Source organism: Phoenix dactylifera, chromosome 6, assembly GCF_051530095.1.
Source record: "Phoenix dactylifera cultivar Ajwa chromosome 6, Ajwa_hap1_PhDact_Kaust_v1.1, whole genome shotgun sequence".
Lineage (NCBI taxonomy): Eukaryota > Viridiplantae > Streptophyta > Magnoliopsida > Arecales > Arecaceae > Phoenix > Phoenix dactylifera.
Genome location: NC_143195.1, coordinates 19,423,886 through 19,439,196, shown reverse-complemented (window position 1 = coordinate 19,439,196; position 15,311 = coordinate 19,423,886). Strand labels below are relative to the sequence as shown.

At 37.8% G+C, this 15,311-nt stretch overlaps 1 protein-coding gene across 3 annotated transcripts in view; it reads left to right on the top strand.

Annotated features, from left to right (window-relative positions):
* Positions 1-313: 313 nt before the first annotated feature.
* LOC103697226 (protein argonaute 1A-like) overlaps positions 314-15,311 on the top strand; it is a 102,560-nt gene continuing 87,562 nt past the window's right edge. For 2 of the 3 annotated variants that reach the window (XM_089923882.1, XM_089923883.1), the window contains exon 1: positions 314-437. In XM_089923882.1, coding sequence (XP_089780008.1) covers positions 401-437 — 37 coding nt within the window. In that variant the 5' untranslated portion in view covers positions 314-400. The remainder of the gene's footprint in view (positions 438-15,311) is intronic. The other variant, XM_088723267.2, reaches the window with a different exon arrangement.

Genomic DNA, 15,311 nt, shown 5'->3' with positions numbered 1-15,311 from the left:
CTTCTTCTCAGCCATGTATATTCCACGGGTGACGGATTGCCGTCCACCAGTACTCAATTGGCTCTGCCTACTATACTATACTATAATATAATATAATATATGAAAACTCCACCAACCTAAGCAAGTCTTATCTATAAGAACGCGTGACGATGCCTACTATAACGTAACGTAATATAATATAAAATATTATATTATATTATATTATATTATATTATATTATATTATATTATATTATATTATATTATATTATATTATATTATATTATATTATATGAAGACCCCACCACCTACAAGTCTTATCTATAAGAGCACCTCCCTCCTGATCCGGGCGGAGCTCTCATTTCCTCTCCTGGTGTTTGTAGGGAAGCCTTGTTGCTGACTTGCCGTTGGTCAATTTCCCTATGGCCTTCGGCTTGGAAAACGGCCACTCCAATCCAGGTATGCCTTTTTTTAATCCCAGATTCCTCTTTGAGTTTGTGGATCGAAGTTAAGAATCCTATTTCCTTCTTCTCAAAAAGAAATCCCTTTTTCTGGCTTTGTGATGGTTTATAATACAAAGGATCCCATCCAAGAGTGCTTCATGATTAGATTTTAACAGATAAACTGAGCTAATTTTACATCAATATACCTGCCTTTTCCAAAGTTTGAGTATCATTTCGGAATTTAGGCACGGTCCGATCCGGTATGGTATGCCACTAGAAGGAGAAATTATATATGCATCACATGATCGCCAATTATAGCCATTCATTCAGGGTATTGAAATAAGTGCTTGATGAATGGTGTTCCCATAAATAAATGGATGTGATGGGTATGGTGCACTGCATGTGGAGTAAAAGAAGTAGCAATTACAGCGGAAGCCAAACTACAATATTTTCTAATATATAGTCTTAATTTCTTTTTTTGTTCATGAAGTGTGTCCCATTCTTATCCAGAGAAAATGTATTATATTCAGCATAAAGACATTAGGACACTTGGTGGTGGGTTGGCACGAAGTGCTCCATCGATTCATCGCGTTGGCGCTTGGTGGCCACGCCATTCCAAGTCGGAGAGGCAGTCAAAAAACAACAAAAAAAGGCATGAGCAACAAATGGTCCACTCAACGAGCACTTTTCTGTCATCCCAAGTCCAAAACCGCATTATTGTGTGGGATCCTCAAGGGGAGGAGCCCATATGCATGTCATTTAGCTGGTAGAAATGTGACGTTCGGACAAGCCTCATAGCTAGGTTTAGTTTTTGCTAGGTTTATTTTTTCTTGTTTAGAAAAATCAAATGATTTAATTCCATTCAAGATCAAGTATCAATTTACATTATATTACATATATTATATGGTATTATATTTTTAATGTTGTATTATATTTTAAGATTTGTTTGATATTATACTATTGATAAAATTTAGCCTCATATTTATTTGTTTGAGGGTGAAAGGAGAAATAGTGCATTAGCCTAAATTCTAAATTCCAGGAGACCTTTCCTTACTTCTACCCCACCGATCAACACCCTTTCTACCCACTCTGTGTGTTTGGCTGAAAATTTGATCCAAATTTAGCTCACCCAATTTGTCAAAGAGCTAAACTAAAATTGATCTAAAATGATAACTAAAATCGATGTGCACTACTTTGGCCACTATAGGAAGAACTAAACAAGTTTAGGGGTGAGATCCACCAAATTGAAAAGCCAAATCATATGCCAAATTTTCGGAGGCTATAACTTGCAACGTTCAGTTGAGGTTTTTTTTTATTTTTTAATTGGATACACTTTCAAGCTCCACAATGTGTTGCTACCTCTTAAACATATGGCGCACCGAGCGATAAAGATCATTTTCTATTATTTAAGCCACAAACAAGACAGTCAATGCAAAAGATTTCTTTATAAGAAAGACTTTAACAAGATATATATTCTAATCTGAGAAAAGTTAAGCAAAGCGGCAATAGGCAAGGTCGATATAAAAGTCAAGATCTACCTTCTAAAAAATTTTAAGTTTTTCAAAATTATTTCCACTAGCCATATTTATTTCGTAAAAGATACATTCAAGTCTGAAATGTGCAAGAACAGGCATCATTAGTATAAATAGAGACTATGTAACTTAATTTATAATTTATTAAAGAAATAAAGAGAGATCTAGACCTTACTTTCATCAACTTTTTTTTTATTTTTTTTTATTTTTAGAAAAATATTCGAGTTGAGTAGATTGAGACGACTACGTCATTCTCCCCAATCAGGTAAAAAACTATCAATTAATCTCAAAACATAATTTTGTAAAATATATATTATTTTAATCAAGATAATTAACTCAAATTATGTAAACATAAGCTTTGAAAGATCTCAAGCTCCCACTAGATCTTTTAACTGAGTTGTTTGTGAAGACCATAAGTACGACTCGAAAATGACTCAAGCTCAATTCAATTATAAAATGATCAAGCTAGATCTAGGCTTGGTTTACTCATGTTCAATTTATTTTTCACCTCATAATTTGCAGGATGAAAGACTTAGAAATGTTAATTTTGGTTTTGTTGAATAGAATATTGGTTTTATTTTTGTCATTACATGTCATATATTAGACAGTTTTTCATTTTTCAGCTTTTAAGTTTTGTAGTACTGTTCAATAGGTTATTCATGGTTTTATATCGTCTATTATATATTTTCTATAAGTTTTCTTTATAGAATATATATATATATATATATATATATATATATATATATATATATATATATTCAAAAAAAAAAGGTAACATCAGAACTAACCCAAACCAAGCCAATCTTAGTTGGTTGGCCTGGCTTGGTTTTGAATTTTGGTTTGTGAACTAACTCAATTATAGAATGGTCCTTTACCTGAGCAAACCCAAACCACATAACTGCGTAGTGGAGAGCGGATAATGTTAAGACAATAAACTCAATCTTTTTGATATACATGGATGCAAATGCCAAGTCTTTTGGTAAAAATATTGATCGATAAGTTTTTATGTTCTCTTAGAGCAACCATTTTATAGAGTCAATGCTACATTAACAGCCTCCAAAAAATACTCCCGCGAAATTTAGACCATCAGCGACTCCTTTCCCTCTAAAGTTGGTAGATTCAATATACAATTGTTAATAAAAACATTTTATATAACTCGTTTTAGTTCAGTTGGTTGTTATCGCTCTCTTGGGGAAATGTTCAAGGTTGCAATATGTTGGTGATGCATCCCTGATGTTTTTCTAAAAAGACAAACTTTTAGTTAAGGCTGCCTACTATCTCTTCTTAAATTTCATACATACATACATACATACATATAGCACATGGTTCTCCAAACTCAAGAGATCTTAAAACTGATATTTAAAATGTAGAGCTCTTCTTTAGTCCTTATTTGAGATGTGTAAAAAGTTGGTAAAGATGATTAGAAGACCATGAGTGGATGAAGTAGTGGATAAAATAAGATACCTCTAATTCTTCTTATGCTTCATTTTCTTTTTTGTTTTCCACCTTTTCAAGTACATAACATAGTCTAAATATTCTCCTTCAGATATTTTCTTACCAAAATAAAATCTCTATGCCTCTTATTAATTCCATTTGATCTTAGGTCATGGTTAAAACCAAAGCTTAGATAAAAAGCTAGTCCCAAAATTGTTGCCTAATGAATCCAAAGTTCTTTCTATAAATTCTTGACAATGTTTGTGTATGTATACATCCATGTGGTTGTGGGTGCATATGCATATACCTAATATGTATTTACATACATGGTGTCTTATCAAAGAACGAAATCTTAATTTCAGTTGAAAATCCCCCAAAAGTCCACAACTTGTTTTCAAATATCTTAATGATTGATGCCAGGAACCCAAATTTGATATTGAGAAATGCATGTGCATCTAGCATGGCACATGACAAGGGAGTTGTAAAGTAAAACATTAATCCTCTTATGACATGTATCCCTTGAGCGTTTTAGATGAGGATGGGGCTCCAAAGTATTTTCATTTCTCAAGGTTCCCTCCCATCACTTTTTCTCCAGCATCATCGACCAGTCTCTCTCTCTCTCTCTCTCTCTCTCAAATCTCTCAAATGGCATCCTCTCTCCTTAAAAAAAAAAAAGGCAAAAGATAGAAGTCTTAAATTATCAAAATATCTACATCTTAAATTATTGCCACAATCTCTAGTTTGAACACGAGATATCTTGCTTTGAGAGATTAGATGACAACTAATTGAGCTAACAACTGTAATATTTTGGATTATTTATTTTATGTATATTGTCATACAGTTAGATATCTTATATGCAATGAAGCAAGAAAGTATTGTCTCCATTCAACTTTAGAAGATATACACTTTAACTACTCTTTAGAATTTGTAAATTAGAGAAAAACCTTCTAAAAGTAGTTAAATATTTTACTCATATGGATGCAATTTATATGCTAATGGGTGGTACTAGCATGATGCTACACCTTATGTTATATATAGCACTTATTTTCAAATGGGAAAGCTCCAGTTTGTGATATGTGCCCTCAAAATTATGGATTACCAACTATTAATTAGTTTTCTAAATTTTAGTGAATACATGTCAATAATCATAACCAACAAATATTTAGTTGACAATATTTCTGAAAGTGTAGTAATATCTAAGCATGCATGCTATGTAAGTCACATATGATGAACATTCCATTATTAGAGATAGATCAAATTTGAGTTTTGTTATAGTATTAAATTAATATTTTTCATTGCTAGGGAAAATGAATCTGAGAAATTGATTGATTGTGGTGGAGGATCAAATCATCATCCACTAAATGAATGATAGTGGCAGCTCATCTTGATAATGTTTTATTTGACAATTAATAGTGATACTAGACCAATGGCAATGGGATGACATCATCCAATGGATGATGGAAAAATGGTGGTGAGGGGCATGATGCCAAGCATAAATTAAATAAGGAGGGGAGAGAGAGAGAGAGAGAGAGAGAGAGAGAGGAGAGATGGTTTGATGAAAATGTTATGGTGCTATATAGAGTGAGTTTTGTTGATCAGGGTAGAGAGTCAACCTCTATATTAAAATGAATGATCAAGATGACTCTACAATATCTTATAAGTACTATAGTAAAACAATCAAAGTTTCTTGGAAAAATTAATTATTAATCCTTCATCTAGTTAAAATTAAATTAAATGTTTAGGATTTTTAGAAGCTAATTTAATGACCATGTTTATTTTGTTTAACTTTAGAAAAAATACAGTGACACCCTTTCAAGTTTGATGAAAAATACATTGACCCCAAATGTTTAAAAACTTTCAATTGACAATCAAAACCTTTTTGTGACAATGTGGTCCAACCATCCATCTCTATTAGGAAGTGTTGTATATTAGTTATTATGTGATTATCATATGATAACTTCAATTATATTATTCCTAAATTACCTTTCTCTTGCTAACTAGAACCAGATGAAGGTAGCACAACCCCCTTGTTGCCTCCACTATGATCCCACATTACAAGCTCTCATCCCAACATGTGCCCCTAATCCCACATTGCACCCTCTCATCCCAACATGTGCCCCTTCTAGATCGTGGTGTATAACCCAAATGTGCTCCTTTAACGCCACCACATTCACTTTCTTGACCTGCCTCTTGACTCGTTCTCTTATGGTGGCCTCAACTTCCTCCTAACCCCACTTCCTTAGAATGTTCAATGGCTTTTTAGGCCTCTTCTTGCTTTCGATGCTGATAATGTCACCATCGCTATGGAGTTGGGCACCAACCTTGACACCCTAATCCACATCATCAATAACCAAATCACTATCAATGTTAGTGAGGTTAGACCATGTTATCTTGAGAATTACATTTCTCAGGGTCAAACCTCCACCTGCTGCTTCTAGCTCAACTCCCTCCTCATTGCCGGCATCAACCTCTGTGGTTTCTTCAGTGAGATCATATATGTTAGCTCATCCACTTCCATGATAGAGCACTGTACTGCATGCCATTAGCAATTTGAGTTTTCAGCACTTAAATTTTGCCATCACCTCCCCAACTTCTCTTGCCGGAATGGCATGAGTGGTGGTAAGGTGCCCCATGTGTTCAATTATAGTCTCGAATAGCAGTGACACTGGAAATAAGTTCCTCAAATCTGGTGATGTGCAACTATAGTGAGTCCAGCTATGAGAACAAGAAGGAGGCGTTGGGTGGATTTCAGCATGGTCAAGGTGTTGGTTTTCATCTTCTTTGTGGGATCACCATTGCTTTCTAGTATCTTAAGAAGAATGGAGAAGAGGCTAGTCAAGGGAGGGCACTGGATATTGAGGCAAATTAAGGAAGGTGCTAGGGAGGATTTTGCTTGATAAGGTAGAATTCCACAACAACAAGATCATGGGCTAGAGTGGCACAACAATGGCAAACTAAGGCCAACTATCTCCAATTTCCCTTTGCTTCCATGCAGCATTGCCCATTTGCTAGTCAATATAGCCAATCTCTAGTAGCAACAAGTAGTGGGATCGATCTAACATAAGAGATGACGAGGGTGATGACATTCGCATCGTATGTAATGCTAGAGAAGGAGCAATTGGTCAGGGTGAAGGAGTCCTTATTATGGAGGCTGTTGCCAACAGGCCTAGTAGGCCATGTTTTAGCTTCATCAAAGAAAGAGAGGAAGAGAAGAGGCTGAATAGAAATAGAGCAAGGTACCACTTCATTTGTATATGTTGGTTAAGAATAAGGGTATTTTTGTCTTTTAACCAGCCCATTAACTGTGTTTGGGGCTAGATAGATGATTGGATGATATTGATACCAACCAAGGAGCTATTCAACTAGAGTCTAATAGCTCCTTGTACAGCCCTCTAAGATCTGGCCTCCTCCATTGGCCATTAAGGATGTCGATGCGGGACAGCTTGGCATGCTTGTCTAGCAAGTGCAAGCCCTCACAATGATGATGTAAGACCTGAGAAAATGGATTGTCCCTCCTCCAGCAAGCTAGTAGGCCATCAAGATAGTTTGGCCTAAGGTAGCAACAACCTCCATCTCGAAGGTCATGAAGGAGGCCAGAAGTAAGATCGCGCCCACTCACCCCTCCAGAGTCAATTTCGGGCTCGGTGATCCCTGTTCGTCCGATTCCTGTTTAACTAGAAATATGCTAAACAGATCGTTGTTAGAACCGACAAACAAAGTTTAAATTTAATTTACTCTACCTGTTCTACTCGAAGAATAGCAGTCGTAAGAGGTCGATCCACAGGGAGGCGATTGGAGTTGCATAAAAATTAAAACATTCACTCGGATTTGAAATCGATTTTTGAATAACGAAAGAAAAACATTACGCCGGTGATGTTGAATGTTTTCTAATTGAAAATAAACAAAGGGAAGAAAGAAAACTTTGCAATTGAAATTGGATGCAGAGTAGGGGTCGATTTCTAAAGACAGAATATGAATTAAAATCACCAGACGAATAGCGAAGATTAATTTCAGAGTTATCTTAAAACTAAGAATTTCAGAATAAAGTGCAAAGATTAAACAAAACCTAGAGCACCGATTGCATAAAAGAAAATGTAATAGCTTGCATAAAAAGAAAAATGCTTACAAAAGTAAGAAGAAAAGGAAATGAAAACAAGGGAACAAGTAACCCCTCTCGGTTGAACACTAAAAAAATAAAATATTATTATTTTTTTTTTCTTCCTTCTTCTCGAAAAACAGAGCTCCTCCTCTGTTTCTTTTTTTTCTTTCTCTCCTCAAAACAGAGCCCTCATCTCCCTTTTGAACCAGCCGAGAATCCTTTTCTCCCCTGTTTCTTGGCCTCCACCCCAACCGAGCATGCCTTCCTCCCCTGTTTCTTTGCCTCCACCGAGCGCACCTGCCTGCCTTCTTCCCCCCTTCTTATAACACTTGGAGATGCGGTGAATATGGAAGATTTTCACCACGTGAAGAATGAGGTTGCTGGGACGAGGAGGAGAACGCGGAGGACGCCATTCACGGACGCGGTGCTAGCACGGAAGCGGAAGGTGGGGATTTCGGGATCATCGGATTGGAAGGAGCTGGGGATGCGGTGGATGCTGGGAATCCGGAATGGCTTGAGACGCGGAGGAGGGGCTGAAGCCGGAGGAGCCAATCACGGCTTGATGGGCGCCTGGGATCTCAGACGGATGCCACGGCTGGAATCCGGAAGAGGGGAGGATGCTGGAACTTGCGGGATCACCGGAAGATGCTTGATGGGCGTTGGTAGATCGCTGGAAATCATGCTTGCTGGGATGCGGTTGGGATGCTGGCAGCGCGTGAAGAACGCGGGCGTTGCTGGCACGGTTGCTGGCACGGTTGAAGATGCTGGGAGGAAGATGTGGAGGAAGGGATCGGTGGAAATGGAAAAAGCTGGGGATGTGGCCTTCCTTCTTTGGCCGTGGGATGGTTCGGAATGGAGCTTGCCGGGATGTGTGATACGCTAGGATGGGGAGCTGTTTCTGCATCACGGGCGAAAGAAATGGGAGCAGGGGATCATGGAATGGGTTGTTGATGATTGGCTGGATGGCTGAGATTTCATGCTTGCATGGCAGTTGGAGAATTTGTTGAGCTCGGGCTGCAGGGCATTGGGCTTAAACCCAATGTTATTGGGTCTCTTGGATTACTGCACTCAAACACAAATACCACGTTAATTAGTTAATTTTATTATTAATGATTAGCTAAAATACTAATTAAAATGGTCTGATGATTGCACTTTTGTGCTCTCATCACACCCCCCAACCAGCTTATTGCTAGTCTCTAGCAATTTAGTGCGACAATGATAAAATGAGAGTGCAAAAATTTTATTTATTATATATATATAAATATACATGAACTTAGATAAATACTCACTTTCGTAGAGTATTACAATTGCACTTAGCACGTGCAACAAGCCGTTAAACCCCTAGGTTACCCTAGTGGACGAGTGTTGTCTCGTGAGGGTTTGCAGTGAAGTTACCCACAAACTTCAATCCCAAAATAACATTTGGTTTGTGAAATGAAAGTCTAATTTCAAGTACATGACTGATAAGAATTTCAAAAGCACACAAGGTTTTAATTACTAAGTAGCCCAAATTCTAGGTTAGTATGCAATTTAAGTTGAAGTCATTAAGTTTCCGTTAGGGAGTTGTAAGACTTATTTATACTTGAGTGCTCAGTGAAGTTTGGACCATGCACAAGCTAAGGTTTTGGATCTCCAAAATATTGCTAATATTAGTAGTTTTCAAGAATTGGTCGGACAAGACCTATTTGCTGATTCAAAATCATCTTATCTGCAGGATTTCGAGAGCTGTGGATATTTACTTTAATACCTCATGGGCTTTATATGTAATATTCCAGTTTACTCGAATTTTTACAACGACGGCCACACTATTGTCTTTCTTAAGGTCAATATACATTTTTTTTTCATTTTTTTTGTTTTTTTTGAAACATGAAAATGTTTATATTGTGCACTTTTACTCCTGTGATGATTCCTCCATGTAGCGAGCAATTAGTCGACAATTCTCACACCAGTTGACATGAGGTGTCGGGCATCAAGACTCTCCTACGAACCTATGCTCGGGTTCCTTATCACAAGCCTGCTGACATTTGACAATAGGTAGCCCTTTTCGATGTACCTGACTAAATCCACCAAATAGTTTTTTTTTTGGAATTAGAAAAAGATGGTTCATCAGGATTTGAGGTTGCTACCATATTCTCAACACAATGTCGAACCTGTACCTTAGAAAATGCAGGCCAGATGTGTTGTGAAATTTAAAGCACTAATTAGCTTACAACTCACTAAAAGGAACTTAATAAAAAGAACTCACTTTGCACTACTTCTGACTAGTTATTGGGCTCTTAGATTTTATATACCTTGTGTGTTGTAATTTTTTTTTCAAAAATTTTAACTAAAAACTTTTTTTTATTTCTATAAAATTCCAAATGCTTAAAAATACCCCCAAACCTAAATCTAACATTGTCCTCAATGTTAAAGAAAATTTAAAGCAGAAAGAGGACAGAGGATAGACATTACCTGATATTGGACCTTGATATGGCTAATAACTTGAAGCTTGGAAAAAAATACCCCCAAACCTGCATGTTAGTAATTTATTGAATTATTATTATTATTATTATCATTATTATTATTATTATTTTCTTTTTTTTAATTAGAAGATATTTACATGTTGGGTTGCCTCCCAAGAGCGCTAAGTTTTATGTCTTCAGTCAGACAATTCTAATTCATTCATGATAGACAGGGTCGGTCAGAAGTGTCTCCTCAACTTCTGGACTCAGATACTCAAGGTATGGTTTTAAACGATGTCCATTGACTTGAAAGGACCTACCATCCTTAGTATTACATATTACTACCGCACCATGCGGATGCACTTTCTCTACCGTGTATGGGCCAGTCCAGCGAGATTTAAGTTTCCCAGGAAATAGATGTAATCGAGAATCATATAAAAAAACTTTTTGTCCTTGGTGAAACTCTTTACGAGTAATCATTTTATCATGCATGACTTTCATGCGATCCTTGTACTTCTTAACACACTCGTAAGCATCGTTCCTAATTTCTTCAAGCTCGTCGAGCTGAAGCTTTCTATGTTCTCCCGCCTTGTCGAGATCGAAATTTAAGCGTTTGATTGCCCAATAGGCCTTGTGTTCTAACTCGACAGGTAAATGGCAAGCCTTGCCATAGACAATCATATATGGCGACATCCCAATTGGTGTTTTGTAGGCCGTACGATATGCCCACAATGCATCTGTTAACCTAAGGGACCAATCCTTTCGAGATGGATTGACAGTTTTCTCAAGGATGGTCTTGATTTCTCTGTTAGAAATCTCAACTTGTCCACTCGTTTGTGGATGATATAGTGTACTGACCTTGTGGGTGATGTTGTACTTCCTAGCAAGGGCTTTAAAAATTCTATTGCAAAAATATTTCTCCCCATCACTAATGATAGCACGAGGGGTGCCAAAGCGAGCGAAGACAGACTCCTTAAGAAACTTGATCACTACTTTGTGATCATTGGTCTTACATGCGATAGCCTCAATCCACTTGAACACATAGTCAACAGCTAGGAGTATGTACTGGTGCCCAAATGACATAGGAAAAGGACCCATAAAATCAATACCCCAAACATCAAAGATTTCTACAATTAAGATTGGGTTCAGGGGCATCTCATTTTTTCTTGAAATTTTTTCTAGTCTTTGACATCGGTCACATGCTTTGCAATACTCGTGTGAGTCATGAAATAGTGTGGGCCAATAGAATCCGCACTGCAAAACCTTTGCAGCCGTCTTTTTACCACTGAAATGACCACCACAAGCGTGGTCATGACAAAAGGAAAGGACTTTCCTTTGTTCGTATTCGGGGATACACCGTCGGATGATCTGATCAGGGCAATATTTAAATAAGTATGGTTCATCCCAAAAATACCACTTTACACGAGCTAGGAAGCGAAATCGCTCCTGTTTGGTCCAAGATCTGGGCATTTGCTCAGTAACGAGGTAGTTGACTATGTCAGCATACCATGGAACATTGGTATGGAAAATCATCATTAGTTGTTCATCCGAAAAAGTTTCGGATATAGGTAAGGATTCTGCAGATGACTCAACAATCAGTCTGGATAAGTGGTCAACTACTACATTTTCAGATCTCTTTTTATCTCGAATTTCGAGATCAAATTCTTGGAGCAATAGGATCCAACGAATGAGCCTTGCCTTAGCATCCTTCTTTGTGAGAAGGTACTTAAGGGCGGCATGATCAGAATAAACAAGAACCTTAGATCCTATCAGGTAGGGACGAAATTTATCTAGGGCAAAAACAACTGCCAACAATTCTTTTTCAGTGGTGGAATAGTTGAGTTGGGCGTCATTCAGAGTTTTGCTCGCATAATGAATAACATGGGGAAGCTTCTCTACTCGTTGACCTAAGACAGCACCCGTGGCATAATCGGATGCATCACACATGATTTCAAAAGGACGACTCCAATCAGGACACCTTATGATGGGTGCTGAAGTCAATTCAGACTTCAGTCTTTCGAAAGCAGTTACACAAGTTGGTGAAAAATTGAAAACAGTATCATTGGCCAACAAATCACATAAGGGTTTTGATATTTTGCTAAAATCCTTGATAAAGCGGCGGTAAAAACCCGCATGCCCTAAAAAGGATCTGACTTCCCTAACCGTTTTGGGAGGTGGTAACTTGGCAATTAATTCTACTTTGGCTTTATCCACCTCGATTTCCCTTTGTGACACAATGTGTCCCAAAACAATACCTGATTGGACCATAAAATGACATTTTTCCCAGTTAAGTACTAAATTTTTCTCTTTACATCGTTCTACAACAAGGGTCAAGTGATGGATGAAAGTTATTCCTAGGTTCTTCGGTGTTTAGCATGCTGAATTTTTTTTTTTTTTTGAAAACCATCGCTGAACCTGATCGGGTTGCCTATGTACCCCTTCACAAGGAAAATCAAGCCACACGTAGTTCTTTTAAAATTTCAAAAATACAGCGAAAAAATGAATCGAACAATTTAATTCATGCATGCTTACAAGATCAAATCTAGAAATCAGCACATTAAAAACACATAGGATTATGCCGAAATTCTTTAAACAATTATGCTAAAACTTTTATGCATGATTAACTATCAGATCTGAAACTTAAGAACTCTATTCCAATTAATCTCCGAATATCCATCGAATGGATTCTGGAGATATCTCCGTGAGGAGCCCCAAAAGAGGATAAAACCTCGGAGAATCGGACCTAGACCTTGACACCATAATAAATGATTAATGCTAGATTAATACCTTTTATGATGGATAAAAGTTGTGAATCTGATTCTTGACTTCGCAGCCACGCACACGAATGGCCTCTACGAGAAGTACACGCAAAGTTCTGAAGAATCTTCTTCCGCAACAGTGCCAGCAGTTACAGAACACTTGAAAGCTGAAATCTGCCCGTCGGAATTCAATCAACTCTTGATCAATCGTCTTGAAGCAGATGGAGATGAGGTTTGTAAGAAAAGTAGAGGACTCAGATCTGATCTTGAATCTTCTAGATATTCACCCTGAAAACCCTATCTAAAATGGAGAAGAAGAGGAAGAGGAGGCGGGTGAGGAAGAAGGCTGCAATGGATGTATTTTAGGTGCCCATGTTTGACCCCTTTTAATGGCCTCCGAATTTTCATTCAAAATTCAAAATTTATTTTCAGAAAACCTCTTTTAGTTGGCACATGCAAAGGAATAGGAACAACCCAAATCAGATCTCAACCAAATCTGATTTAAATTCAAATTTTAAACACATGTGCAAGAGGGAAGGAATTTGAAATCCATGTGGCAAGGTAAAACACTTCATAATTTCGAAATCACCTCTTGAAATTCGAATTTAATCATTCAAAAACTCATACGCCACCTTGGCTGATGGTTTGAGTGATTAAAATCATTTAACATATTGCTTAATGTTTGAATTTAAATTCAAAAAACAAACAATGTTGCCATGTGTCAAGCAATGGGTCCATGTGCCATGTAATAATTTTGGTTTATTTAAAATTCATGAAATCCAATTCCATGTCACCAATAATTGCCACATCATCTGAGCCTAATCCCCTTGAGTTGCACCTAATCAAATTTGGTCAAACCCGAATTAAAACAAAGCAATTTGGTTGAACCCAATCTAATCAGGTCAGACCCTCATTGAGCTCAAATTGAATCCAATTCAATTTTGGCTCATGCAAACTCAATCAAATTGAATTAATTACTTTGTGTTGGACCTAATCCAATTAGGTCAATCCCCAATTAAGAATAAATTAATTTAAAATTAATTTGATCAGCTTAAGTCCTTTTTGGTTCTAACCTAATCCAATCAGGTCAAAATCCTGATTGAGCCCAAACTTGAATCCAATTCAATTTGGCTCATCCTTAGCACAATTACTCAATCAAATTGAGTTTATTAGTAATTTAATTACTAATTAATATTTCAATAATTACTTTAATTATTTTATAAGATAATTTGCCAATCAAATTGACCAAATTATCCCTGAATGATTCTTAATCATTCATCAGCTTTCTTGATCAATCAGGAATCTTCTATGCGTGTGACCTCATAGGTTCGAACCTAAGCCGGTAGTATAGGAAAAATTTCCTACACTAATTGATGTGACCATCTAGGAATGGTACCCAACGTCCGGATAGGCCGAATATATGCGAAGCAAATATTCTGGAATCCTGAACTATGGTTACTGTATAATTCAATCCCTTTGACTCCTAATGCCAGGATGACTTAGAGCTCACGTCAACCTATAATTAGTATATCCATTATGTGATTAACTTTAGATATCCCGTGACTCCTCACTGGAATTACCCTAGCCAAGGTTTTGCTAAATTAATCACAAGACATTATCTCCTGTTTTTAGGAGGGGTCAATTCCATCTTGACTCACAACTGACTACGCAAGTACTTGACTGCACCCAGTGACCTTCCGTCACTGAATTAGAAATTCAGGTAGTCCGGTACCAAAGTACAGTGAATTGCTTGCTAGTCACAGGTTGCGATCTCAGGTCAGAGGGCCAAACTTATATATTGGGAACCCCGCCCATGCCGCTGATAATTCAAAAAAAATCAGATGGCAGCGGAAGAGGCATGTGCGGGATCGACATTCATCTCATGAACGTTGTTTCATGAACCGTTCGTAGATAGATAAGGATTAAAAACTTTTTAAACTAATTTGAAGATCAGATCTTCACCTTGTGCGGGTAGATGATCACCGCAAATCTGAGTTCGTGTTTTTAGGAAGAGGGTTCGCTTGAAGCCGTTCAAGTGTCCGGCCTCTACGGGTATCCACACGAAGCAGAGATCCGATCAAAGCTCTCTAGTCTTCCCGGGGTGCTAGCTCCCTTGCAAAGACTTCCTTTGATGGCTGATTTCCTCCCTTTCAATCAACCCTTGATTGTGCTTGGGAGGAGAAAGAAGAAGGATGAAACTTGAAGATCAATCAAAGCCCTTGCAGCCTACTTCCTTTTCTCTATGTAGGAAGGAGGAAGAGAGGAGGAGGAGGCCGCCAATGGCTTCTTCTTTTCTTCCCTTTGCTTGCGGCTGAACCAAAGAGGAGGAGAGGGAGGCCACGGCTAAGAAGGGAGAGGATTCAATCATTCTAGGGCGCCGGCCCTTGCTCTCCTTTTAAAACCATCTAGGGCTCCTACAATTTAGGAGCCCTAGAGTTATTTCCTAAGAGGGGGCGCCGGCCCCCTCTCTTCATGCCGCACCAAGGAAGCAAAAGGGGAGGGGCTTGCGCCCCTCCCTCTTGGTAAACCCTAATCCACATTTAGTAGGGTTTGGAATGCCCTAATGTGGTCAAGCCCTAATCCAATTAGGCTTAGCCCAAGGGTGAACCAATTTGGATCCAATCT